This window comes from Natrix helvetica (assembly GCF_964273705.1).
Source record: "Natrix helvetica genome assembly, chromosome: 7".
NCBI lineage: Eukaryota > Metazoa > Chordata > Lepidosauria > Squamata > Natricidae > Natrix > Natrix helvetica.
This window is the reverse complement of record NC_138558.1, coordinates 7,352,381-7,378,980: the sequence shown is the minus strand read 5'-3', so window position 1 is coordinate 7,378,980 and position 26,600 is coordinate 7,352,381. Positions and strand designations below refer to the sequence as shown.

General features: G+C 44.5%; 1 protein-coding gene across 2 annotated transcripts in view; it reads right to left on the bottom strand.

Annotated features, from left to right (window-relative positions):
* GC (GC vitamin D binding protein) overlaps window positions 1-26,600 on the bottom strand; it is a 48,023-nt gene that overhangs the window by 10,057 nt on the left and 11,366 nt on the right. For both annotated transcript variants that reach the window (XM_081960412.1, XM_081960411.1), the window contains exons 2-8: window positions 20,118-20,187; window positions 17,386-17,518; window positions 13,718-13,929; window positions 10,362-10,494; window positions 8,199-8,293; window positions 5,220-5,349; window positions 2,324-2,526 (exon numbers count right to left, since the gene is read on the bottom strand). In XM_081960412.1, coding sequence (XP_081816538.1) covers window positions 2,324-2,526; window positions 5,220-5,349; window positions 8,199-8,293; window positions 10,362-10,494; window positions 13,718-13,929; window positions 17,386-17,518; window positions 20,118-20,187 — 976 coding nt within the window. The remainder of the gene's footprint in view (window positions 1-2,323; window positions 2,527-5,219; window positions 5,350-8,198; window positions 8,294-10,361; window positions 10,495-13,717; window positions 13,930-17,385; window positions 17,519-20,117; window positions 20,188-26,600) is intronic.

The window sequence follows — 26,600 nt, the reverse complement described above, 5'->3', positions numbered from 1 at the left end:
GTAATTGGTTGCTGTTACCTCAAGCAGCCATAAGAGGGAGCCAGAATGACTGTTAGTTCTCTGTTTGTTAGACGCTGATCGGATACTGTATCGTGAGGTACTGTGTTTTGCTACTGTTAGCTGCTTTGTGTGCTAAACTGATTATTTGATAACTGACTGACTGAACCGTGTATGACTTGGACTGTACACTGAACTCTGAATACCTCTATATTTCCACATAGTAAACTACTATATTTTATACTATTCAGTGTCCCTGTATGCTGGTTTGTGCGTGTTCTTCCATACCACTCTCATTACGCTTCTCTGCACACTCGCTCTCCTGACGGGGATCTTACTTACTTAACACTGGTAAATTAAAAATGAAGTTTTTGCACTCTGCAGGCCTCCCAAACCCTCTGCATACCTCGTTTTTTTTGTGAAAAACAGGGCATGCAGAGAGTTTGAGAGGTCTGCAAAGTGCTCCTGAGGGCTGGGGCTGGGGGAAGGAGCAAAAAATGCCCCATTTTCCATAAAAATGGGTCCATTTTTTGCCAAATACAGGGCATGCATAGGCTTTGGGAGGCTTGTAGGGTGCTCCTGGGGGCTGGCGGGGGGCAAAAACGAGCAAAAAACGCCCTGTTTTTTGCTCATTTTTGCCCTCCCCAACCTCCAGGAGCATTTTGCAGGCCTCCCAAAGCTCTGCACATCCATTTTGGTGAAGGGGCGCGGTTTCGGGAAGCCAAAAATGTTGTATTCAGTGTATAAGACGCACCCAGATTTTCACCCTCTTTTTTGGGGGAAAAAGGTGCGTCTTATACACCGAAAAATACGATACTTCACACAATTGAAGTTGGAGAAAGAAGTGAAGAAGAGGCACTATGGATGTAATCCTGAGCTCCTGAAGGGAAAGCAGGGTATAAAATCTAAAAAGAATAAAGACATTTCTGGGTTCTAGAGCAAGTGACCTTCTTCCTCACATCCAGTGGTGGGCTACTGCCGCTTCGGACAAACCGGTAGTTGCGACCTGCGGGTGGGGTGTGTTGAACCAGTAGTGGTTTGGCGGCCTGGGTCGCTAGAACTAGCAGCGACCCAGGACTGCCCCCCCCAAACTGGTTCTCCGGGTGCGCCCATGGGTGCCGCCATCTTGTTTTTTGCTTCTGCAGTTGCGTGAAACAATTTTTATTGTACTTGCCCATGCAGCACGCATCAAGTGCATGCCACACCTATGAGCAAACCGGCAGTAGTGACTGTGGGAACCTACCCCTGGTGCCCCCACCACCACCCTCCCACCTGCCCCCCCATGGCACTATGCTGTCCTATTTAGTCTTGTTTTTGATGCCTCATGCATGCATGCAAGGCACATGCATGAGCAAAGTGCATGCGTGGAAGGCCGTGTGCATGCACAACAAGCAAATGGGTTGTTTGTTTTTTTAAACAAAGTTTTATTGGTTTTTAGGAAATAAAAAGGAAAGGGGTGATGGAAAAGGTTACAAATTTTGGCAGTTGCAATATGCGGCAGGTGTCCCCTCCCCCCATACTCATAGTATACATTTAAACAAAATTCAATACAAAATAACAATATTTAGTCAGCATATAAATTCATATAGTAGTTTCAATCAATTTATATCAAGCAGATTTTCTTGTTCATTTTTGTGATCTGAGTTTCCTTGGTATTGCCCCTTCTCCCCCCGCCAGCAGAGCTCCTGCCCCTCCCGTGTCCTGTATGTCTGTTGTAAGATCATCTGGTTTATCTAGGAGTGCTTTGTTTTTTTCCATAAAGGCCTGAGCCTCTATGGTTGTATTAATTCTAACTCTTGTATCCTCCCAGAATATTAGCATACCTTCAGGCATTAGCCATCTGAACCACACCCCCTTCTGGTAAAGTTTCTTCGCCAATTGCGAATATTTTTTTCTTTTTTCCCTCACTTTCTTGGGGATCTGTTTCAGAATGGTTATTTCTCTATCTTGGTATTTCAAAACTTGCCCCCTTTGTGCACTCAGAATTTCATCTCTTGTAGTCTTTCTGAGAAACTTGATGTGTACTTCCCTGGGTACATTGTGTGTTCTAGCATATGCTGAATTTACTCTATAAACCAGGTCTAATTCCCACCCCATCTGTTGCTTCTCTTTCTGAATGTATTCAGCCAAGATGTTTGTCATAATGTCCCTTAAATCTTCATCATCTGTCTCAACCACATTTTGAAATCTAAGAAAAAAAGACAGCGAATGGGTTGTTAAGGTGTGTGCAGCCCACCTCTGCTCACATCCCCATGAAATGGTTAGAGAGCCCTGCGTGCAAATCCTGCCTCTAGAGAAGGAGAAAAATGGCTCCCAATCGCCTTACCGATATATGTCTACTTCGCCATCTTCCCTGCAGACGCCTTCGTCAACCCAACTGGGAGCTTGAGGGACATGGGAATGCTTAACCCACGGGAGCGAGTAAATGCACAAGTATTTTCCCACGTCGTCTTTAGAACGGCAACAGGTTTGGAGCCCTTCGTTCCCTCCACAGGCGGTATTGCAGATGTGGGCGATGTGAGGTTTGAGCTGGAAAACAGAAGAGCTTTGCCTTTGCAACACAACCGACACAACTGGACCGATAGCGTTTGACTGAAGGGATCATGGCTCCCTTCGTTTTGATTTAAAAAAAATAAAAATACAGGTTGCTCTCGACTTACGACCACAAAAGAGCCCAAAGTTTCTGTTGGGAAGTGCGAAGATCCCAATTCCACTCGTCTATATAAGTAGCCCTTGACTGATAGCCTTTTTGTTTAGTGACTGACGTTATAAAAAGCAAATTATGACCGTTTTTTTTAACACTTAGAAAAGACCATTATGTAAAAGATGCTCTTTTTTTTCAGGAGGCAACTGGACTTTCTTGTTTTTCTCTTTTGAAGACGTTTCGCTTCTCATCCAAGAAGCTTCTCCAGCTCTGACAGGATAGAGGAGAATGGAAGGATTTATATTCCTTGCAGACAGCTGGTCCTTTGCATTTGAAGCACATGACCCTCTAAAACAGGGGTGTCAAACTCAATTTCAGAGGGCCACATCAGGGCTGTGGTTGACCTCGGGGGCTGGGTAGGCATGGCCAGCTTGATGTATAGGGTTTCCTGCCTAGGCAAGGGGTTGGACTAGAAGACCTCCAAGGTCCCTTCCAACTCTGCTATTGTATTGTATTAACTCATTGGGCGTGGCTGGCTGGCTGGGCATGGCTGGCTGGCTGGGCATGGCTGGCTGGCTGGGCATGGCCAGCTTGACACCATTTCTCAAACTGCTGGCATGTTTCCTCTTTGCATTGGGTAGACCGGGCTGAAGCCACGCTGGCCCGGTGTTTCCTCTTCACAATGGGTAGACTGGGCCAAAGTGATGCGGACTGGTCTCTTACATTTTTCAAGACTGCCCCGCAAGCCGGATCTGATCCATGGGCCTTGAGTTTGACACACTCCTGCTCTAAAAGGATGCAAATGACCAGAATATAAATCCTTCCATTTATCCTATCAGAGCTGAAGAAGCTTCTTAGGTGAAAAGCGAAACATCTTCAAAAGAAAAAAAAAACAAGAAGAAAGTCCAGTTGCCTCCTGAAAAGGCATCTTTGGGACAACCCTGAGCTGGCTGGCCGAGAATCTCTAGAGACATGAGGTAAAGTCATGTAAAAAACGTACGTAAAACCATGCAGCATCCATATGTGATCAACATTTCGGACGCTTGGCTACTGGCATGTACCGTATTTTTCAGAGTATAAAACTCACCTCCCCCCCCCAATAAAAGAGTGTGGAAATGTTGGTGCGACTTATACACTGAATACAGCCATTTTTGGCCTTCTGAAGCCCCGCCCCACATCCCATTTTTGTGAAAAATGGGCCGTTTTTTGCAAAATCGGAGGTTTTTTTGTGCGTTCCCCCATTCCCCAGAAGCACTCTGCAGGCTTCAGCAGGGCTGAGGGAAGGCAAAACGCCCCCGTTTTTTAAAAAAATGGGTGGGAAATGGGCCATTTTTCACAAAAACAGGGGCTTTTTTGCCTTCCCCCAGCCCTGCTGAAGCCTGCAGTGTGGTCCTGGGGGCCGCGGAGGACAAAAACTTTTTTTTTCTTACTTACCTCTTTAAAATCTTGGTGTGTCTTATACACCGGTGCATCTTATAGTCTGAAAAATACGGTATTTATAACGGTTGCGGTGTCCCGGGGTTATGTCATCCCCTTTTGCGACCTTCTGACAAGCAGAGTTAATGGGGAAGCCAGATTCACTTAACAACCGTATTTCTAACTTAAGAACTCTGACAACGAGGTTATAAAATGGGGTAAAGCTCACTTAACAACATATCCCTTTAGCCACGGAAACTTTGGGCTGTGCCATGGTCATACATCGAGGACCGTGATGGCAAACCTATGACACACATGCCACAGGTGGCACGTAGAGCCCTCTCTGTGCCTGGCAAGCCGTCGCCCAGCTCAGATCCACCGTGCATGTGCTGGAGACACATGCGCATTTGTGGGAGACATACACGGGGGTGGGAGGCACAGTGTGTGTATGTGTGTGTGTGTGTGTGTGTGTGTGTGTGTGTGTCCCGCAGCCCGTTTTTTGTCCCAGGAGGCTTCAGGAAGCCCTGCTAGGCCCAAAACGGGCCATGGGGAGGGGCGTGCGCATGTATAGGGGGCCACACTCATGCGCAGAGGGAGCATGGGTGGTCATATGCGCAGGGTGGCAGGGCTCATTGCATTATGCATGTGGGCACACGCACGCTGTCACCTACGTATGGTTTCGGCACGTGAGAAGAAGAAGGTTAATTTGGAGCATAGCAAGTGAACTGCACAGGTTGACCCGGCCTTGATCATTATAAGTTAGGACCAGTGGTGGGTTCCAGATCCCGTTGCAACCTGTACGGCGGAGCATCTCGCAGGTGCCGTGTGGTCCATGCGCAGAAGCACTGAAGAGCTCAAATACAGGTAAAGAGCTCGGGCGGGTGGGTGGGCCCTCTGGAGTACCGTACTGGAACGTTACCAGGTGCTCCGGGCAGGCACTGGTACGCCCGTACCGGGGTGTACCGGCTGAAACCCACCACTGGTTAGGACTTAGAGAAGATCTGACATTATAATATCTTCAGATATGGGTAGAGAATTCTTCGGCCCCATTCTTACTTATCTGCTTCATTGCTGCCCTGCTGGAAGTCAAATCCAGCAAGAGCGGCATCATCTTGTAGAAGTAAGAGCGATGGTAGCTCGTCTGCCTTTCCTGATCACTCACCTCATTGTGCAAACAATTTTCTTCCAAACTAGCACAGCACTTGGAAAGAATCTCAGAGGCTTCTCCGGCGAGGCTTATGGCATTCTCAAAGGACAGGCTTGGACTCTGCTGGGTGAATTTTATTAAGTAGCTAGAGCATTAGGGAAGGAAATAAAAAAAAGAGAGAATTTAGCCAATGAAGAGTTGAATTAGCCACTCAAAAATTTTCCTGACTGAGGCTCCCCCAAAAAGCACGAGGCAGAGTCCTGGTTCCTGACAAAACCCCTTTTATTAAACAATTGTGAATTCCTCTCATTCACATTCGGCAAAGGCCTGGCAAACAGTCTTTCAAATGTGGATTTATGACCATAGAGCTTATCTATCTTGGAAAGCTGCCATGTAAATATTTTCCCAAATGAGGTGCTGTGCAAGGAAAGTCTTGGCACAGAGTCTCTTGAGATTCACGGACAGATCTTCACACTCCTGAAATGAACCTAATGACCGAACGAACGAATTGTTTCCTGAAAAAGCCCACTTACCTTTTGCTCCTTTTTTATTTCCTATGGGAGGGGCCAATCCCCTTCCACCTGTGGCTCTACTCCCAAGCCGACCCTGATTTCTTAGCTGTTCTTTTCCGCTGGCAGCTCTGCGCATGCGCACATTGGGAAGAGGCTCCAGCTGTTCCTCTGCCTCACTGCTGTCAAGCTCCGAAGGCAGCTGAGAACTGCCAGACGTCCTTCTCTGCCTCCGATGCAGAGCCCTCGTCTGAGCCTTCCCCAGACTCCAGGACTGGCCCATGCTCCTCCCCAACCTCCTCACTGTCCGAATCTACTGCCAGCTCTGCTGGCCGCTGGCGGGCCACAACAAAAACTCCTGTCTTTCCTAAGTATTTTGGATGCTGTAGGTGTCCAACCTTGGCTACTTTAAGACCTGTGGACTTCAACTCCCAGGATTCCCCACTGATGGCTGGGAATTCTGGGAATTGAAGTCCACAGGTCTTAAAGTGGCCAAGGTTGGACACCTCTGCAGCAGTGCGCAGTGGTAGCTATTTGTAATCCTCTTCCCTGTTGTGGCTGTTGAATTGATGTAGCATTTAGGCTGCTAGGCAATGAACTGGAAGTCAATAACGAAAGGAAAAGCAAGAAATTCTTGAATTCTAGCAGGCCTTTGAGCCTAGCTGAGATTTGGAGAGCATGTGATAGGCACCTAAATTTAATCTGCTAAAATAAAATTTCCCTTCCCCAAAATGATTGTTCCAGTTGGGTCTGACCTCTAACCAAAAAACCCATGCACCTATGTGATTGCTGCCATCAATTCCTTTTGTAGGATTCCTTGCTAACTCGATTTGACCATGTTTTTTTGGACAGGTAACATGCTTCCAAGCCAAAGATTGGATTGTAGATTTGTAGAATGTCATTTCTTTTCTTGTCTTCCTTTTAAATAATCAGTGGAATGGTTGCCTTGAGAAGCTGTGGATGGTCCAACACTGGAGATTTTAATGAAGAGATTGGAGAGTCATTTGACCTAGTTATTTGCGGGATCGCATCCTACCCCACACATCCCTGCGACCAATTCGCTCTCACAGAGAGGGACTCCTCCGGGTACCATCCGCTAAGCAATGCGGGCAGGCGGTGCCCAGGAGTAGGGCCTTCTCTGTGACGGGCCCGACCCTCTGGAACGACCTCCCCCCCGATATTAGAATTACTGCTGATCTCCGCTCCTTCCGTAAGAAACTCAAGACCCACCTGTTCCAATTAGCTGGCCTGGCCCAATCACAATTACAATCATGATCTAATCCCGACCTTCCTGGCTGGTGTTTTAAAATTTTAAATTCTGGGGTATTTTAATTGGTTTTAATTGGTTTTAATCATTAGTTAATTTATGACTATTGTACAGACTTGTGCTTAATTTGTTTGTCTGGGGTTTTGTATTTTTGTTGTTTAGTGTATATTTTATTTCTGTCTGTACACCGCCCCGAGTCCCCTCGGGGAGAGGGCACGGTTTATAAATTTAATAAACTGAAACTGAAACTGATTTATCCAGAATGGTATAGGCAGGGGTTGGATTCAGACGTTTCGGACTGGTTCAAGCGAACTAGATGATAATTTTACATCTGGTTCTCCAAACCAGTAGCTGGCACCACCTTCCCCTCCCCTCCCCTCCCCTCCCAGGAGTCTCCACACAGCCCGTTTTGAATGCCAGGAGGGTGAAAAATAGCCCTCTCGGAAGTTCCAGAAGTCTGGAAACAGGCTCATTTCTGGCCTCCGGAGAGTGTCTGGAGCCCAGGGAAGACTGTTTTTGCCCTCCCTGAGGCTCGAGAAAAGCCTCCGGAGTCTCAGGAGGACAAATGTTCCTCCCCCCAATGGTGCAGGAGGCCAAGCAGGCTACGTCAACCATGGCTGTGCCCACACAGCAACCGGGCAGAGATCCAATTGTTAAATTTTTTGAATCCCACCCCTGGGTATATGGTCTCCTACCTATGCAAAAATTGGATTAGAAGACCCCCCCCCCAGGTCCCTTTCAACTCTCTTGAAAGGGAGAGGGAAAGTTATTTTGAGGTGGATGAGATAGAAGAGTTGGGAATGATGGAGGAGATGGAGGAACTGGAGAAGATGGAGGAAGAGGAGAATGAGAAGGAGGAGAAAGAGAAGATGGAGGAAAAGGAGAAGGAGAATAGGGAGAAGGAGAAAGAGATGGAGGAGGAGAAAGAGGAGAAGGAGAGAGAAGTGGAGAAGAAGAAAGAGAAAAAAACAAACAATGGCGTTTTCAGTGCAGTGCCATGTTGCGTTGAATAGAAATCGAAAGATTCATAGAGGAAAAATAAATCTACATATGGGGTCACTAAGAGTCACTTGGTGGCACATAATCAAAATGGAAAGATGTATATGTAGAGACGGTAACCAGCTGAATCTTTCATGACTCAGTTGTGAATTTCAATCACTAAAACTTTATCCTTCTGACCGGGCGTGGATATATGAGACAAAAGGGTTTCCACTCTACCTGACTGTTGTTTTATTTTTCCCAAGCAAGGCGTAGAGAGCGCAGGCTTTGTTTGACAGATGGGTAAGTGTTTGGGTAGGCTTGTGTTGCAACCTCTGCAAAAGAAAAGGAATTGAAAATGGTCAGGCGGAGATCACACATGTACTGTATTTTTCGGAGTATAAGACGCACCGGAGTATAGGACGCACCATGATTTTGAAGAGGCAAATTTAAAAAAAAAACGTTTTGGCACTCTGCAGGCCTCCCGAACCCTCTGCATGCCTCATCTTTTGTAAAAAACAAAACAAAACAAAAAGGGCATGCAGAGGCTTTGGGAGGCTTTTAGAGTGCTCCTGGGGGCTGGGGAGGGGGGCAAAACACCCCGTTTTTAGCTCTTTTCTGTCCTCCCCAGCCTCCAGGAGCATTTTGCAAGCCTCCCAAACCTTCTGCACATCCATTTTTGCGAAGGGGGTGGGGTTTCGGTAGACCAAAAGTGCTGTATTCAGTGTATAAGACGCACCCAGATTTTCACCCTCTTTTGAGGGAAAAAGGTGCGTCTTATACTCCGAAAAATACGGTACTTTATATCAGGGATGAAATGAACCGGCCCGAACCGGTAGTAAAAATGCCACTGGTTCAGGAGAACTGGTAGTTTAAAAATGCTAAAAAAAAGTTTTTAAAAAGTTGGCCACGCCCAGCCAGTCACATTACACTGCCCCTCCTCCCCACCAAACCATGCCCACCAAACCACGACCACAGAACCAGTAGGGAAAGACTTCAAACTTCACCATTACTTTATATGGGCTTCCCTCAAAATCAATAGAGCATCAGCTAATCTGCTAGGCCAACAATACTTTTTATTCCATTTAACAGACAGGGATTTTGATCTGGGATTCCTGATCGAAGGCACAGAGCTGAGTAACCATGATCAGATCCGGGATACTTTCTTAAAACTCTGGCTAAAGCTTGGAAATAATACATTCATTGGATAGGATTTTTAAAAATCCCTTTTTATGACCCTGTAATTCCTTAATTCAGGATAGAGTTGGAGTGACTGGATGGAGCTGAGCGTTTTCTAGCCGGATGCCTTTCCTGATGCCACTTGGAGTTTGCAGCAGATATTTTTTCTTTGCACCCAGAGAGAGAAACATCTGCAGCTACTTAGGATTGAACACTCAACCTCCCAAGTGGGAGGTGAATATGCTGGTGAACCTTATCATCTATATTTATGTCTATGTCTATGTCTAGGACCAGGTCATTGTCTATCTGTCTGTCCGTTCATCCATCCATCCATCCATCCATCTATCCATCTATCCATCCATCCATCCATCCATCCATCCATCCATCCATTCACCCAGCCACCCACCCACCTACCTACCAATTATCTTTCTATCTATCTATCATCTATCTATCATCTATCTATCTATCTATCTATCTATCTATCTATCTATCTATCTATCTATCTATCTATCTATCTATCATCTATCATCTATCTCTATCTACCTAGGTAGGTATCTACCTATCTACCTACCTAGCGATCTACCTACCTACCTACCTACCTACCTACCTATCTCTACCTACCTACCTACCTACCTACCTACCTACCTACCTACCTACCAATAATCAATCAATCTATCAATCTATCAATCTATCAATCTATCAATCTATCTATCTATCTCTAATCTATCTATCTATCTATCTATCTATCTATCTATCTATCTATCTATCTATCTATCTATCTATCTATCATCTCTATCTACCTAGGTAAGTACCTACCTACCTACCTACCTACCTACCTACCTACCTACATATCTACCTAGCAATCTACCTAGCGATCTGCCTACCTACCTACCTACCTACCTACCTACCTACCTACCTACCTACCTACTTGTCTGTTTGTCTGTCTGTCTGTCTGTCTGTCTATCTCTAATCTATCTATTTGGATAGCTTGAAAATTTAAACCTTTGCTTTGCTGTACCTTAAAATATTCTATTGTTTGGATCAACTTTGATCAGCCTGGCACTCTTGGGGAAGGGATCACTTGAGCGTACATAGAAAAATCATTTGGAAATCTAACCGTGGGTTTTCTGATGCAATGGGAGGCTGCAATGGAGGTGAGATGATTACAGTTTATTGGGCTAAACAATAAACAATAAATACCAGCAGGGGGAAGAATGCACTGACCTCTTTCAAGAAGCAGATGTTATTTTGTGTGCTGGCACAGCAGGTTCTAACGGCGGATAAATAATTTCTTGTAGAGTTCAGCAAGATTGGTAGAGGAGCGTAGCTATAATCACTGGAATACTCGACCAAAAACCTAGAAGACAGATCAGAAGAGAAGAGCATAAAGGCATAGCATGGAAGACTAGATGAGTAAATACAGGTAGTCCTCGACTTATGACCACAACTGAGCCTAAAATTGCTGTTGTTAAGTGAGCTTTGCTCCATTTTACAACCTTTCTTGCCACCGTTGTTCAGTGAATTACTGCAGTTGTTAAGTTAGCAACACGGTTGCAAAGTGAATCTGGCTTTCTCATTTCTTGTCTGAAGGTAGCAAAAAGGGATCACCAGACCTCAGGGACATTTCCATTTATAATTTTCATTTCCAGAAGAAATTCCACTGAAACAGTAATGTTAGAAGAATAATTTGGGCGAGATTTAAAGGAAATGCATATTTAATTATACATGTATTAACTGCAGCTAGAATTGTATTTGCACAAAACTGGAAACATAATGAGAGTCCTACAGAGGTGAATGTGATTAGGAAAATATTAGAATGTGCAGAAATGAATAGGTTAACGCTTGCTATAAAAGAGAAAGAACAAACGGAATATTATATGACATGGGAGTTATTTTATGGACGGTTGGAGAATAAAAATAGAAGTGAGAAATAAATAGAGACTAGTAAAATGAAGAATATATGTTAAGCTAGAGATGTAAACAATATGATGATGATTATATATGATTGTTAAGATCACTATACTCAATATAATATTATGTTTTCATTAGAAGATATGTTAAGAGGGAGAAATGAATAGTTATAATGCTGATTATTAATATTGTAAGATTAGAGAATTATCACTAATGCAATGAATATTGTAAATCTTGATTGTAATTGTACAGACATTTGTACCCAATGACACACTGTTTAATGGAATATGATACGTTCAAGTTAAAAAAATAAAAAAAATGTTAATTAAAACAAAAAGAATTATTATTTGGGGATCCAACTCAAGCCGGGATTGCATGAGAATAAATAAAAATGTGTCGAAAGTCAGCACCTGCCCACCCTCCTACAGAATGAAATACTTTGGGGAATATTAAAAAGGCAGGATAGAATATTTTCCCTAAAGGAGAAATGGGGAAAAGTCTTTAGGGAGGCAGAAACCAGCCCCCACTTTCCCTGCCCCCCAAGCAGAAACTGAGACGGCCAGCTTTTAGAAATGCAGATTTGGTAATCCATTCAGAAAGACTGGGTCAGACAGAGACTCCAGATAAGCAACAAGCAAAGGTTGACAAGATTAGCTCAGACAAACACCTAGGATTTGCATGTCCCCTTTTGCCTATAGAGCCAGCCATGACCCCTACATGACCCCCCAGGAATCAAGACGATATTAAAAACCCACCCACTCTCAACTCCATTTGCTCAGCTGACCCAGAACTGCACGCTCTGTGTGTGTTGGTTCTGCTCACCAATAAACAGAATCTTTCTTTCCAATCAGCCTCCATTTTATTCCTGGCTTGGAACTAGACCAGGATTTTTCTTCCAACAAATGAAATCCAGAAGAAAGGAGAATCATTTATTCCCAAAAGCAAAGAGTTTTGCCTTTAGGGGCAGCTACAGAGAAAAGGGTACAGAGAGATTGTTTTATAGGGAAGCTTGCCCTGGTGTGAGCATATGTATGTATAAACCAGTGGTGGAATTCAAAAAGTTTTACTACCGGTTCTATGGGCGTGGCTTGGTGGGCGTGGCAGGGGAAGGATACTGCAAAATTGCCATTTCCTTCCAATCAGCTGGGACTCGGGAGGCAGAGAATAGATGGGGGCGGGGCCAGCCAGAGGTGGCATTTACTGGTTCTCCGAACTACTCAAAATTTCCGTTACCGGTTCTCCAGAACCTGTCAGAGCCTGCTGAATATCACCTCTGGTGCTGACCTCAGAGATGGGATAGATTAAATCAAGCAATGTGGATTGAGTCTCTTCGTATGAACTCTGAGTGTTATAATTATGTTTACACTGTGTTAATTGAGGTTTGCATGTTTGCTTGTGTTTGTTTACAGTCTGAAATAAGGGTTTGATTAATTTTTTTAAAATGTTTGCTATGAGCTTAAAGGAATTTGGCGCAGTGGCTCAGTAGCTAAAACACTGAGCTTGCCAATCGGAAAGGTCGGCAGTTCAGTAGTTTGAATCCCTAGGGCTGCGTAATGGAGTGAGCTTCCGTTATTTGTTCCAGCTTCTGCCAATATAGCACTTCAAAAGCAGGTAAAAGTGCAAGTAGAAAAATAGGAACCACCTTTGGTGGGAAGGTAACAGTGCTCCGTGCGCTTTCGGCCTTTAGTCATGCCGGCCACATGACCACGGAGACGTCTTCGGACAGCGCTGGCTCTTCGGCTTTGAAACGGAGATGAGCACCGCCCCCTAGAGTCAGGAACATCTAGCACATATGTGCGAAGGGAACCTTTACCTTTACCTAATCAGTAACCTGATCAGGAGACCTGGATTATTTAACATATGATCCCCTAAACAATATTTCCAACGCAGTTATATACATTTATAAATTCTTCCCACAGTAAGAATGGGGATAGCCAAGCTACACCTTCAGATGAAACATTCTTGGCCTGGAACTAATTTGCAACATGTGCAGAAATTGTCTATGGAGGTTTTCAGTCATTTAGTTCATGGTTGTCCCAAAAGTTCTGTCAACTCATAAAGTTGCCATGGTGAGAAAATGGGGGGAGCGCATTCCATGCATACCCTCAGCTAGAGTCAGATCCGAGATTACTACAGCAGGCTTGTGAGGCTTGCACCTTGTTGTAGAATGTGATTGACGACACAGGCCGAGGGGAGGGGTTGAAACAGGGGCAAAGTTCAGCCATAAATAAAATGAGGTCAGATCTGACTGCAATAGGATATTGCCGAAATGGGGTTCCTAATAAATGACTGGATTTCTTTTGAAACTGGGCTTAAGGCTCATGAATTAATTAGGGCATCTTTTGGAAACCTGACAGATGCTTTTTTCAAGAGGCAACTGGACTACCTTTGTTTTTCCTTGAAGACGTCACGGAGGCCACTTGATAAATCTCCAAGTGGCCTCCCTGACTCTCAGGAAGAGTACTAAGGGCTAGATGACTGCAAAGCATATAAATCCTTCCATTCTCCACCATTCAGTCAGAACTGAAGAAGCTTCTTACATAAGAAGCGAGACGTCGTCAAGAAAAAAACAAAGGAAGCCCAGTTCCCTCTTGAAAAAAAAAGCACCTTTGGGACATGTAGAGAAATTCATCACAAAATGAAGACAATTGACGCTTTGTGCAGCTCACCTCTCTTCAAATCCCTGAGGGTCCTTCTTGAAGGCGTCACATATTTCCTCGTTGGTGGGCTCCACGTAAGTCGGGAACTCCTTAGGGTGGTGTTTCAAGGCTGCCAGGCAGAGCTTTCGAGCAAGACCTTCTTGGGTGCAGCATCCAGCGATCCCTGGGTGTCTTGGGAAAGGAGCATCTGGACTGCAGGATTTTTCAGAGAAAGCAGTAGACTTTGGTGGAGGGGAGGGTGAGGGTTGGTGGGAAAGTAAGAGATGGAAGGAAGGGGGCAGAGAAAGAAAGGGATGTATGTTATTACCCTCATCCAATTTTGAGGCATCTTTGGTGCTCTTTGAGCTTGGTTCTCTTGCAGACGTTTCATGACCCAACTAGGTAACATCATCAGTGCTAGAAGGGAGTGAGGTTTGCATGCATAGGAACAGAGATCAAACACCACTCTCAACTAAGGTAAAGGTAAAGCTTCCCCTCGCACATATGTACTAGTTGTTCCAGACTCTAGGGCAGTGGTTCTCAACCTTTCCAATGCCACGACCCTTTAATACAGTTCCTCACGTTGTGGCCCAACCATAAAATAGGTGTCTGTCTCGGTTCCTAAGACCATGGAAAATATGTGTTTTCCGATGCTCTTAGGCGACCTCTGTGAAAGGGTCGTTCGACCCCCAAAGGGGTCCCGACCCACAGGTTGAGAACCACTGCTCTAGGGGGCGGTGCTCATCTCCGTTTCAAAGCCAAAGAGCCAGTGAGGGACTAAAGCAGGGGTGTCCAAACTTGGGAACTTTAAGACTTGTGGACTTCAACTCCCAGAATTCCCCAGCCAGCCATGCTGGCTGGGGAATTCTGGGAGTTGAAGTCCACAAGTCTTAAAGTTCCCAAGTTTGGACACCCCTGGACTAAAGCAACAAAGAGAATCTCGTTAAACACAGCAAAAACAAAAAGCCGAAGAACCAGTAGGCATTAAAGTACACAGTGGCCATCATAACTCATCTGAAAGTAGACTGCTTGTGTTTGCAAACAGAGAGGCAGAGCAAATCACAAACTGAGAGAAAAAAAAGAATAGAAAGCCAGCTGGATCCTTTTCAGGAAGGAAGGAATAAACTTAAAAGTATTTTGATAGTTGCAAGAAAAAAAAGGTCTTTGTTATTATTATTATTTTTTTGTAAAGGCATTGTTCATAATGGATCTAATTTATGGTATTATCTAAGTAAGCAAGAACGTGCAAAATGATTTGCAAATTCAATTAGCAGCCAGTCTCTCACTAAAAGCCATAGAACAGTGTTGGTTCCCCTCACACATATGTGCTAGTTGTTCCCGACTCTAGGGGGCGCTGCTCATCTCCGTTTCAAAGCCGAAGAGCCAGCGCTGTCCGAAGACGTCTCGGTGGTCATGTGGCCGGCATGACTCAACGCCGAAGGTGCACAGAAAGCTGTAACCTTCCCACCAAAGGTGGTTCCTATTTTTTCTACTTGCATTTTTTACGTGCTTTCGAACTGATAGGTTGGCAGAAGCTGGGAGAAGTAACAGGAGCTCACTCTGTTATGTGATGCTAGGGATTTGAGCTGCCGAATTGCTGACCTTTCTGATCGATAAGCACAGCATCTTAGCCACTGAGCCACCACGTCCCTTTCCACTCCCATCTAGCATTAATGATATTATCTAATTTGAGTAATGAAAAATTTGCAAGAAAACAACCAAACTCAGAGAGCACCAAGGACCCCACAGTCGTCGTCGTCCTCCTCCTCCTCCTCCTCCTCCTCCTCCTCCTCCTCCTCCTCCTCCTCCTCCTCCTCCTCCTCCTCCTCCTCCTCCTCCTCCTCTACCAACCTCATTCCCTTTTATGAAGACACTACCTAGCTTGAGGCATGAAATGTCTGCAAGAAAACTTAACCAAGTTAAGAGAGAACCAAGAACCTTTCGTTTCAACCCCAAGTTACACATTTTCTCCTTTATTCCCCCAACTTTCCCTGGAGGGGCAGAAGCGGAGGTCAATTCTACTCTCTATCAGCAAAGTTTCATTTAATTGCCTGTCACATTTCCCACTGGAGCCAGCTACCTATCTCAAGGAGCATCACAGGCTGGCCCGAAGGCAGTACTTGTCTTCCATGCTAGCTCCGAGCAATTGGTTTTTGTCGGGCACAAAGGAACAGGACGACACCGTGAGCTGATCAGAGTTGCTTCTTTATTGCTGTCAACCTATTTACGAGAATCTCACCGGACTGACTGCATTCTCTTGGAACGAGCCAGATAAAGGTTTGAGGGATTTTTTTGAAAGGGGGGGGGGGGGGTGTCAGGTCTGCATTGCTTTCTTTCCTGCAAGGTTCACCAGTCTCTTTACACACACATCCCATCTCTAAATAGAGATTCCACCAGTTTTCAATGATAGGTTTCTTTTGAACATGGAGTACATGTAGATAGTCTTTGTAAATAATCCTAGATGATATTAGGTAAAGGTAAAGGTTCCACTTGCACCTACATATTAGTTGTTCCTGACTTTAGGGGGAAGTGCTCATCTCCATTTCAAAGCCAAAGAGCCAGTGCTGTCCGAAGGCGTCTCCGTGGTCTTGTGGCCGGCATGACTAAAGGCCGAAGGCGCACGGAACGCTGTTACCTTCCCACCACAGTGGTCCCTATTTTTCTACTTGAATTTTTTATGTGCTTTCAAACTGCTAGGTTGGCAGAAGCTGGGAAAAGTCACGGGAGCTCACTCTGTTATGCGGTGCTAGGGATTTGAACCCCCGAACCACCAACCTTTCTGATAGACAAACTCAGGACAAGAAGCAATGGGTGGAAACTAATCAAGGAGAGAAGCAACCTAGAACTAATGAGAAATTTCTTGACAGTCAAAACAATTAATCAGTTAAGGTTTCCGGCCTGAGCAGGGGGTTGGACTAGAAGATCTCCAAGCTCCAGAATTTCCAACTCTGGAATTATATTCCTATTCCTATTCCTATTCCTATTCCTATTCCTATTCCTATTCCTATTCCTATTCTATTCTATTCTATTCTATTCTATTCTATTCTATTCTTTCCTATTCCTATTCTTATTCTTATTCCCATTTATTCCTATTCTATTCTATTCTATTCTATTCTATTCTATTCTATTCTATTCTATTCTATTCTATTCTTTCTTATTCTTATTCTTATTCCTATTCCTATTCCTATTCTATTCATTCTTATTCTTATTCTTATTCTTATTCTTATTCCTATTCCTATTCCTATTCTATTCTATTCTATTCTATTCTACTCTATTCTTTCTTATTCTTATTCTTATTCTTATTCTTATTCTTATTCCATTCTATTCTACTCTACTCTACTCTACTCTACTCTACTCTACTCTACTCTACTCTACTCTACTCTATTCCAGTGGTGGGTTCTTACCAGTTTGGACCGATTTGACCGAACCGATAGTGGTTCGGCGAACTGGGCCATTGGAACCGGCAGCAACCCAGGCCCGCTACGCCCCCGAACCAGTTCTCTGGGCGGCTCTGTAGGTGCTGCTATCTTGTTTTTCACTTCTGTGCATGCGCAGAACAATTTTTGCTACATTGCGCATTGCCTGCCGGAACACCCCCCTCCCCCTGCGCTATTCTAAATATTTTTTTTTCCTATTGGTACCCAATCGCCTCCGGTCTGAGGAAGACTGGATCTGCCTGGATGGATGCAGAACTTTACCTCGTTTTCATAGCAGTCTGGATCCGCTCCGGCCGCACAACATTTTTTGCCCAAGTCGACCATGTCGTTGACGAGGCTGATGATTTGCTCAAAGGTGGCATTAGAATACTTCCTGCTGTTTATGACGATTGATCTGCAAAAGCCAAGTTGACAGAAAAGTGACTCGACGCCTGGTTTTAAAAGTGTCTGTTTGTTGGCGTTGGGGAGCTAGAGCCGGACCGCCGTGGAGGGCTTTTCTTCCAGAGCAGGTGCATATTAAAAAGGGATAGAGCTTGCCGAAGAAGCCTGGCCCTCTGACAAATCGGCCATCGACAGACACATAGACATTAGCCACGTTTACAGACAATGCAAAAGAGGCAAACAACCAGCCCAAAGGAGAACAAAAAGATTCCAGCATCTCTCCACCGGCAATCAGCACTCAGATCGGCATAGATCAACTCCAAGGGCTTATGGAAATCCTTAGCCATCCAGGTCAGGGTTGTCCCAAAGGTGCTTTCTTCAGGAGGCAAGTGGACTTTTTTGGTTTTTCTTTTGAAGACGTTTCGCTTCTCATCCAAGAAGCTTCTTCAGCTCTGACTGGATGGTGGGGAATGGAAAGGATTGATGCTCCTTGCAGACCGCTGGTCCTTTGCATCCTTTTAGAGGAAGCACTTGGAGGTTTATCTGTGCCCTCAGGGTCACCTGAGTAGTGCTAAACACCTTTTGTGTTTGGTTTGTTTTGATAGCCCTCTGCCAGCGAAAGCAGGGAGCTTGTGGGGAGCGCACATGTTTTCATTCTCACTGGCAGAAGCACTGTGGGCCACTCCTTTGCTGCTTCCAGGCCAGCTCCGCAGGCCAGATCTAAGCATCTTGAGTTTGACACCCTTGGTCTAGAATCTCGCGCATACCGTTTGTCCCGTAGCTATACAGGCAACCTCCAAGCTACGACTATCATTGAGCCTGGAATGATGATTGTAAATCATTGCCGTTGTTAAGTGGGCCATGTCATGCCTGCAAGCCATCTTTTCTTTTGGACTTCAGGCCCTGCCACATTTTCTACTATTCATTTTCTATTGTGGGGAAATGGGAGGGGTTGGGTGATATGTAGCCATAATAACATTCTTCTTAGAAAGCCAAGGTCATCTTTATCTCCGCACCTGGACGGATCGGGATGGGAGGAATCTGCCTTTGTGGCAATGGAAGATTGGGCCATGTGATGGGCTTGTGGGTGTGAGGGCAGGATCTTGACGTTTCAACTGGCTGGGAAAACCTGGAAGTTTTCAGATTTGGGTTTTCCCAGATGTGCCAACATGACACCTCTAATGAAGTGGGACTTTGAGGAAACACAAGCCTTGGGAGTTTTATTTAGTTGGGGGTGTTTTTTGGCACCCTGACAGGTCACTTATGTGACCGGACCCCATTTTACAGCATTTTTTGGGTGGCAATTGTTAAGGGAACGCTGTGATTTTATTTTATGCAATGAGTATTTATTTATTTATTTATTTGCTTGAAATAAGGAAGTAAATGAGGGAAATTTGATAAAACAATGTGATCAAAAATTATGGTCTTTGACTGCAAAATAGCCATTAAGGCGAGTCTGGGTGCCAATTGCCCCAAATTTGATCATATGACCATGATATGTATGTGTGTGTGTGTGTTGTAAGTTCAAAATCAGATCATGACTAGCTTTGCGAGAATCTGTTGTAGCTTGGAACAGTTGGTAAGCAAGTAGTCGTAAGTCAAGAACGACCTGTATTTCCTATTTCTGGCTGATACAGATAATCCTTGACACAGCAGCTGATTTAGTCACCATTCGTAGTTACAACAGCACTGAAAAACGTGAACTTATAACCATTTACACACTTACGACCGTTGAACCCCCCCCCCGGTCACATGATCAAAGTTCAGATGCTTGGCAACTGATTCATATTTACGATGGTGTCCTAGGGTCACCTGATCCCCTTTTTGCGACCTTCTGTCAAGCAAAGTCAGACTGAGGAGGGGGGGAACATCAGATTCACTTAATAACCGTGTTACTCATTTCACAACCACAGTGATTCACTTAACAAGCGTGGCAAGACAGGTTGTAAAACGGAGCAAAAACCCACTCAACAACTGTCTTTCTTAACCACAGAAATTCGGGGCTCAATTGTGGCCGTAAGGACTCTCTATACTTTGATGCCATCCTTTGGGGCACTCCTGGTTTCTATGCACAATAAGTAAAGTACCGTATTTTTCGGAGTATAAGACGCACCTTTTCCCTCAAAAAAGAGGCTGAAAATCTGGGTGCGTCTTATACACTGAATACAGCATTTTTTGCCTCCCTTCACCAAAATGGCTGTGCATAGCCTTTAGGAGGCTTTCAGAGAGCTCCTGGGGGCTGGGGAGGACAGAAATGAGCACAAAACAGGCTGTTTTTTGCACAATTTTGCCCTTCCAGCCCCCAGGATTACTCTACCACCTAAAGGCTATGCGTGCCCTCTTTTTTGGTCAAAAACCAGGCCCATTTTTGCAAAAAACGGGCCACTTTTTGCTCATCTTTGCCTCCCCCTCCCCCAGGAGCACTCTACAAGCCTTCTAAAGGCTATTCATGCCCTTTTTGGGAAGTCTGCAGAGTGCAAAAACTTTTTTTTAAATTTGTCTCTTCAAAATCTTGGTGCGTTTTATACTCCGGTGCGTCTTATATTCCGAAAAATATGGTATACGTCAATATTCTGAACTCCAAAAAATAAATCCAGTTTCAAAATACATACATGGAGCGAAAATTCATTTCCCCCAATGCATTGTATTCATTGCAGACTTTTTCTTTGAAGTAATCCTTGCCTGTCAAAACAAAAGATGAAATTCTGTTGGAAATGTGATAGGGAAACATGGAGATTTTAAATCTCAACTGCTTTTTATATCAGAAAAATTAGATAACTATGTATTTAATATTAGATGTAACAGCAGCAAGGATTAGATTCGCGCAATATTGGAAAAATGAAGAAACACTGCGAGATGAAGAGATAATTAAGAAGATACTAGATTGTGCAGAAATGGATAGATTGACATTGAAAATTAAACAGAAAGAAGATACAGAATACTATCAAAGATGGAATCTATTTTATCAGTGGTTGGAAGAAAGGAGTGAAGATTAAGGAGGAGGAGGAGAAGGAGGAGAAGGAGGAGAAGAAGAAGAAGAAGAAGAAGAAGAAGAAGAAGAAGAAGAAGAAGAAGAAGAAGAAGAGAGAAAGAAGAAGAAAGAAGGAGGAAGAGGAGGCAGCAGGAGAAGGGAAACTTGCTTGTTGCACTCAGCAAGGATGTAAGGAATAGCCACTTTTTTGCCATAACAAATTATATTATCACTTTCAGTGGTGCAATTCGGCTGGTGAACCGGTAGTGGTGGTGGTGGGAGGCTCCGCCCACCTGCCCGGACGTCATCACATCCCGTTTTTGACTCTCTGCGCATGCACGGAAGGTCCTGCGCATGCTCAGAGGTGGCAGGTGCGCTCACATTTGCCAACAGGTAGCGAAGGTAAGTTGATTTCACCCCTGATCACTTTGATCACAAGTAGAAAAGCACAGGCTTCAGGGATGAAACCTGACCCCCCTTTTGAACATTCATCCTGTCTGTAATAAATCGAATGCACCGAACAAAATATATATCTATTTTTTAAAACCTATAAAAATTACGTGGATTGTTCTTCTTCCGACAGCTTAGTTGATAGAAATGGAGTTTAAAAACCTTCCCCAATCACCCAGCCGATCTCTCAAAAGCTTCATTTATATCCATTTAGTTCCTCCTTCAGAGGCCATAAATCTTGGCTTAAATGGAGAACATCCGTTTAAAATGATGGCTTCTGTGTGCTTAAGGCCCTTCAATGCAGTTTGACAATTGCTGAGGAAAAGAGCATTTTGAATAAAAAGCCTCCTTCTCTTTCTTCTCTCCAGCTACTTAGGACATATTCCTCCCCATTAGTATTCTGATGTCTCCCCTGATTTATTAAAAAACCCCAAATGGAGAAAGCTGAAATTCTAAACATCCCCTCAAAGCAGTGATGGTCATCGAATGCGCGCATGCGTGCACAAGCTCATCGAGGCCGCGCTCCAGAAAAGCCAAACTTTCCCATTCTAGAGCGCATGTGTGCTTGATGATCAGCTGGCCGGCACCCATGCGCAGGGCAGTTTACAGTACTGCTGCCAGTGCAAAGGGATTACGCTCCGGGAAAGCCAAATTTCCGGGTTTTAGTGCGCATGACTGCCCAACGATCTGCTGATCAGCACACATGTGCAGGCCGGTTTTCAGTACTGCCGCCTGCACAAAGGGATCACATTCTGGAAAAGCCGAACTTCTGAGTTCTAGTGCGCATGCCTGCCCAACGAGCAGCTGATCAGCATGCATGCGCAGGCTGGTTTTTGGCACTGCTACACGCTCAAAGGACAGCTGATCATCGCACGTGCATGCACACCAGAAACCTAGAAGACAAACAGGCCAGGGCGCATGTGCTCAGCGACATGGCTTCGTGCGCCACTTTGGGCACCCGTGCCAAAGGTTCGCCATCACGGCCTCAGAATTTATTTTTTCATTTTCAAGATCCACCTGGGAAATCAGAACAAGGCTAGATGAAGCAAAGACTATGGCTGCTTCTACTGCATGGACCTGATGCGACGCAAAGTCGGTAACTATAAAAAAAAGGAAAATTTGAAAGAAAAAAAATCCCTCTTCTGCCAAACGGCAGAGCAAGGCGCAGAGGCAGAGCGGCTGGGGCAGACAACCGAATGCACTATTGGGGATCCCTAGAAATTATGCTGATGAAACATGGTCACGAGCTGGCCAGTTCTGGTGGACTCAATGACTTAAGGTGAGTTTTGCACCATTTTACCATCTTTCTTGCCACAGTCTTAAGTGAATCATTGCAGCGATTAGAAGCAAGTTTTCTTCCTCCTCCTCCTCCTCTTCCTCTCTGCAAATCCTTCTCCCTTCTATGATGTTACCTACTTTAGGAAATGAAACATCTGCAAGAAAATAACCAGGCTCAGAGAGCACCAAAGACCCCAAAGTCCTAGTTGTCATTGTCGTCGTCCTCCTCCTCCTCCTCCTCCTCCTCCTCCTCCTCCTCCTCCTCCTCCTCCTCCTCCTCCTCCTCCTCCTCCTCCTCCTCCTCCTCCCCCTCCCCTGCAAATCTCCCTCCCATCTATAACTGATGATACTTAGTTTGGGTAATAAAACATCTGCATGAAAACAACCAAGCTCAGAGAACACCAAGGAGCCCAGAGTCCTAGTCCTTCTCCTCCTCCTCCTCCTCCTCCTAACAAAGATAGGGTTAGCCCTCAGTCACAATAGGAATTGCCCAACAAGCCCCTTCATTGCATCAGCCTAAACTTGAACCAAACCTAGCTCAGAAAAACTCTTAGGATTTGTATATGGCACCAGGGGGGGTCTGACAACAGCCAATAGAATACATGTTCTTGCACAGGAACAGGAAGCTCAAGTTCAAAGCCCAAGAAAAGGTATAAAACCCCCTCACTCTCAACTCCATTTGGTCAGCTGCCCAGAATCACACCTGCTTGGTGGTTCTGCTTCACCCTCTTTCCAATCAGCCTCCATTTCGGCCCCAGTGCCTTTCTCCCGGCTTGGACCTGGACCTGGAGATGTCTTCCAACAATTCGGTGGCACCTGGTTCTCTCCTTTTTCGCTCTGTTTTAAGTTTGTCTCTACGTTTTGAAAACGGAAAGAAGACATCAACGTTGACTCACGCTGACACAGAGTGAGCTTCAAATGGATTCAGCCGGTTCAGACTGGTTCGCCTGAACTGGTAGCGGAAATCGGGGGTGGCCCCGCCCATCCGCCCCGGTTCTATGGCATCCCGTTTAGGCCCTTTTTTTTGCCAAAAGCACACGCGCGGAAGGCTGAGCGCGGGCTCACATTTGCGAACTGGTAGGGAAGGGAAGTGAATATACCACTCCTGATGTAGCTCCTCTGTCTCGAAGGAAGAATGTCTTGAGAAAAATAAGATTCTTTCAGTAGAACTGTGTTTCTAACTAAGGGTTTTATGAGGTCTCAGCTTTGAAGTAAATAAAAAATAACCCACCCTGAGCTTTATTTATGTATTTACTGAAAAAAAAGCCAAAGCTCTCTGGGCACTTTACAAGTTAGTGACAACATACCTGAATGTAGAACAAAGCTGAAAAATAAAGAACAAGGAAGAGGCAACCTAGAGAGGATAGAAACTGTTCAACTGTCACAAATGATTAAGTGCAAGCTCAACTCAGGTGTTGGACACTGTTTTCGGGAATTGAAAGTAAAATGGATAAGAAGGCAGCTTTGCTCCTTGAGGGAGTAAAGCAACCAAGAGAGGCTCGTTAAACACAGCAAAAACAAAAAGCCGAAGAACCCGTAGGCATTAAAGTACACAGTGGCCATCATAACTCATCTGAAAGTAGACTGCTTGTGTTTGCAAACAGAGAGGCAGAGCAAATCACAAACTGAGGGGAAAAAAAAGACTAGAAAGCCAGCTGGATCCTTTTCAGGAAGGAAGGAATAAACTTAAAAGTATTTTGATAGTTGCAAGAAAAAAAAAAGGTCTATGTTATTATTATTTTATTTTGTAAAGGCATTGTTCATAATGGATCTAATTTCTGGTATTATCTAAGTAGACAAGAACGTGTAAAATGCTTTGCAAATTCAATTAGCAGCCAGTCGCTCACTAAAAGCCATAGAGCAGGGTTGGTTCCCCTCACACATCTGTGCTAGTCCTTCCTGACTCTAGGGGGCAGTGCTCATCTCCGTTTCAAAGCCGAAGAACCAGTGTGGTCCAAAGACGTCTCCGTGGTCATGTGGCCGGCCTGACTAAACGCCCAAAGGCGCACAGAACGCTGTTATCTTCCCACCAAAAGTGGTTCCTATTTTTCTACTTGCAATTTTTACGTGCTTTCGAACTGCTAGGTTGGCAGAAGCTGGGATAAGTAACGGGAGCTCACTCTGTTATGTGATGCTAGGGATTCGAACTGCCGAACTGCCGACCTTTCTGATCGACAAGCTCAGCGTCTTAGCCACTGAGCCACCAGGTCCCTTAGGTGAGTTCTACTTTAGGCATAAAAGCCAGCCGGATAATTTTGGACCAATCACCAAGAGACTATATGTTGTAGACCTGCCTTAGGCCTGAAAGCCTGCAGGGTAACTTTGGGCTGATCACTAGGAGACAGTGAGTTCTAATCCTGTCTTAGGCATGAAAGCTGGCTGGATAACTTTAGGCCACTCTCAGCCCAACCAACCTCAAAGGGTTGTTGTGTGGAAAATAGAAGGAGGAAGGAGAATTAGGTATGCCTTCTGCCTCTACTTATTTATAAAAAATAACAGTGGAATTAAATATATATATATAAAAATAAAATTTACTACTCAGGTTAAAGTTGTTAGAATAGAATAACAGAGTTGGAAGGGACCTTGGAGGTCTTCTAGTCCAACCCCCTGCTGAGGCAGGAAACCCTACACCAAATGGATATCCAACATCTTCTTAAAAAGCTCCAGTGTTGGAGCATTCACAACTTCTGGAGAAAAATTGTTCCACTGATTAATTGTTCTCACTGTCAGGAAATTTCACCTTAGTTCTAAGTTTCTTCTCTCCTGGAATAATTTCCACCCATTGTTTCTTGTCCTACACTCAGGTGCCTTGGAAAATAGTTTGACTCCCTCTTTGGGACAGCCCCTCACATATTGGAAGACTGCTATCATGTCTCCCCTAGTCCTTCTTTTCATTAAACTAGCCATGTCCAGTTCCTGCAACTGTTCTTCATATGTTTTAGCCTCTAGTCCCCTAAACATCTTTGTTGCTCTTCTCTGCACACCAGAAGTGTCTCTGTAATTTATAGAAAACTATCTACTCACACCACACAGCAATTTTCCTTTTATGGAACACAAAACATCAGTTGGTTGGCAAGCCATTGATATTTACAGTAGATGTCAAACAGCCAGAATAATTCTCTGTTTTTGCAACTTGTTCCTTGACCGACCTTAATACATTTATATGGAGATTACTATCCACAAGCTGGGCACTGGATAACCTTGTTTGTATTGAGCAAAAACGGAAGAGCAAGTGTGTTATTCTTGCAACACCCTGAAGGGGGTAGACTTGTGTTGGTCATCATCATTTGATTTTATAAGCTTTTCACTTCTCGATTGCATTATGCGAAAGAAATCCCGCTCAATTAATAAAGCTCCAGAGGAAATATTGTGATGCATGTTTCTGCAGTGTGTATTAAAGGACTTGTTAAGGAATGGCTAATCCAACAAATTGGGGTCAATTAAGTTGGAGCAGAAGGTTGGCTGAGCTAAATCATCATCACCAAGTAGAAATTAGCACAGAAAATCTAGCCATGATCTTTATATTAACTGCCATGGAACATAATTTTTGGGGAAACAGTGTTTCAACCAGAGATGGGATTCAGCCAGTTCTGATAGGTTCTGGAGAACCAGTAGCGGAAATTTTGAGTAGTTCGGAGAACCGGCAAACAGGCTGGCCACGCCCACGCTGCCTCCCAGCCTCCCAGCTGATTTTCTTTTGTTGCCATGAACAGGAGAACGGAGCTGGAAAGCAGGTTAGTGGGATGGGGAGGGAATGGGGATTTTGCAGTATCCTTCCCCTGCCGCACCCACAAAACCACACCCACAAAGCCCCCAAAATGATCCAAAAAATGGCCTGGAAACCGCCGGAAAATGGCTGAAAAATGGTGTGTTTTTGGCCATTTTTGGCCATTTTCAGGTTGTTTTTTCAGCACCTGTGAAGACCTCTGGAACAGTGTAGGCAAACCAGTTTCCAAAGCAGCTGGGATTCCTTACACAAGGGGTTTTCTAGAAGTTAGCTTTCTAAACCTCTTTTTCAAAACCAGAACGTATTGCTGGCTTCGAACTGCTTGTTTAACCTCTGCTGCATGAGCAAATGAAAATACCCGACTTCAATATCTCACTCAACCAGACTAAACAAACCATCCTATCCCATAACGGAGTGTGGGAATTCAGTCTCACAAAGCAAAGCTGCCGATGTTTGCACGGAAATACCCCCTTTGATTTCCAAATAAATCAGGACAGAATGAAGTCTAAACCAGTAAAAAAATGTATTACGTTTGTACTTCCACGTCTCACACAGTCTTATATATATTCATACATAAAATACATAAAATTCATACATCAACTTACAAGAGTTTGTCTAGTGACCATTCAATGTTACAACATCACTGAAAAAGGTGACTTATGTCCATTT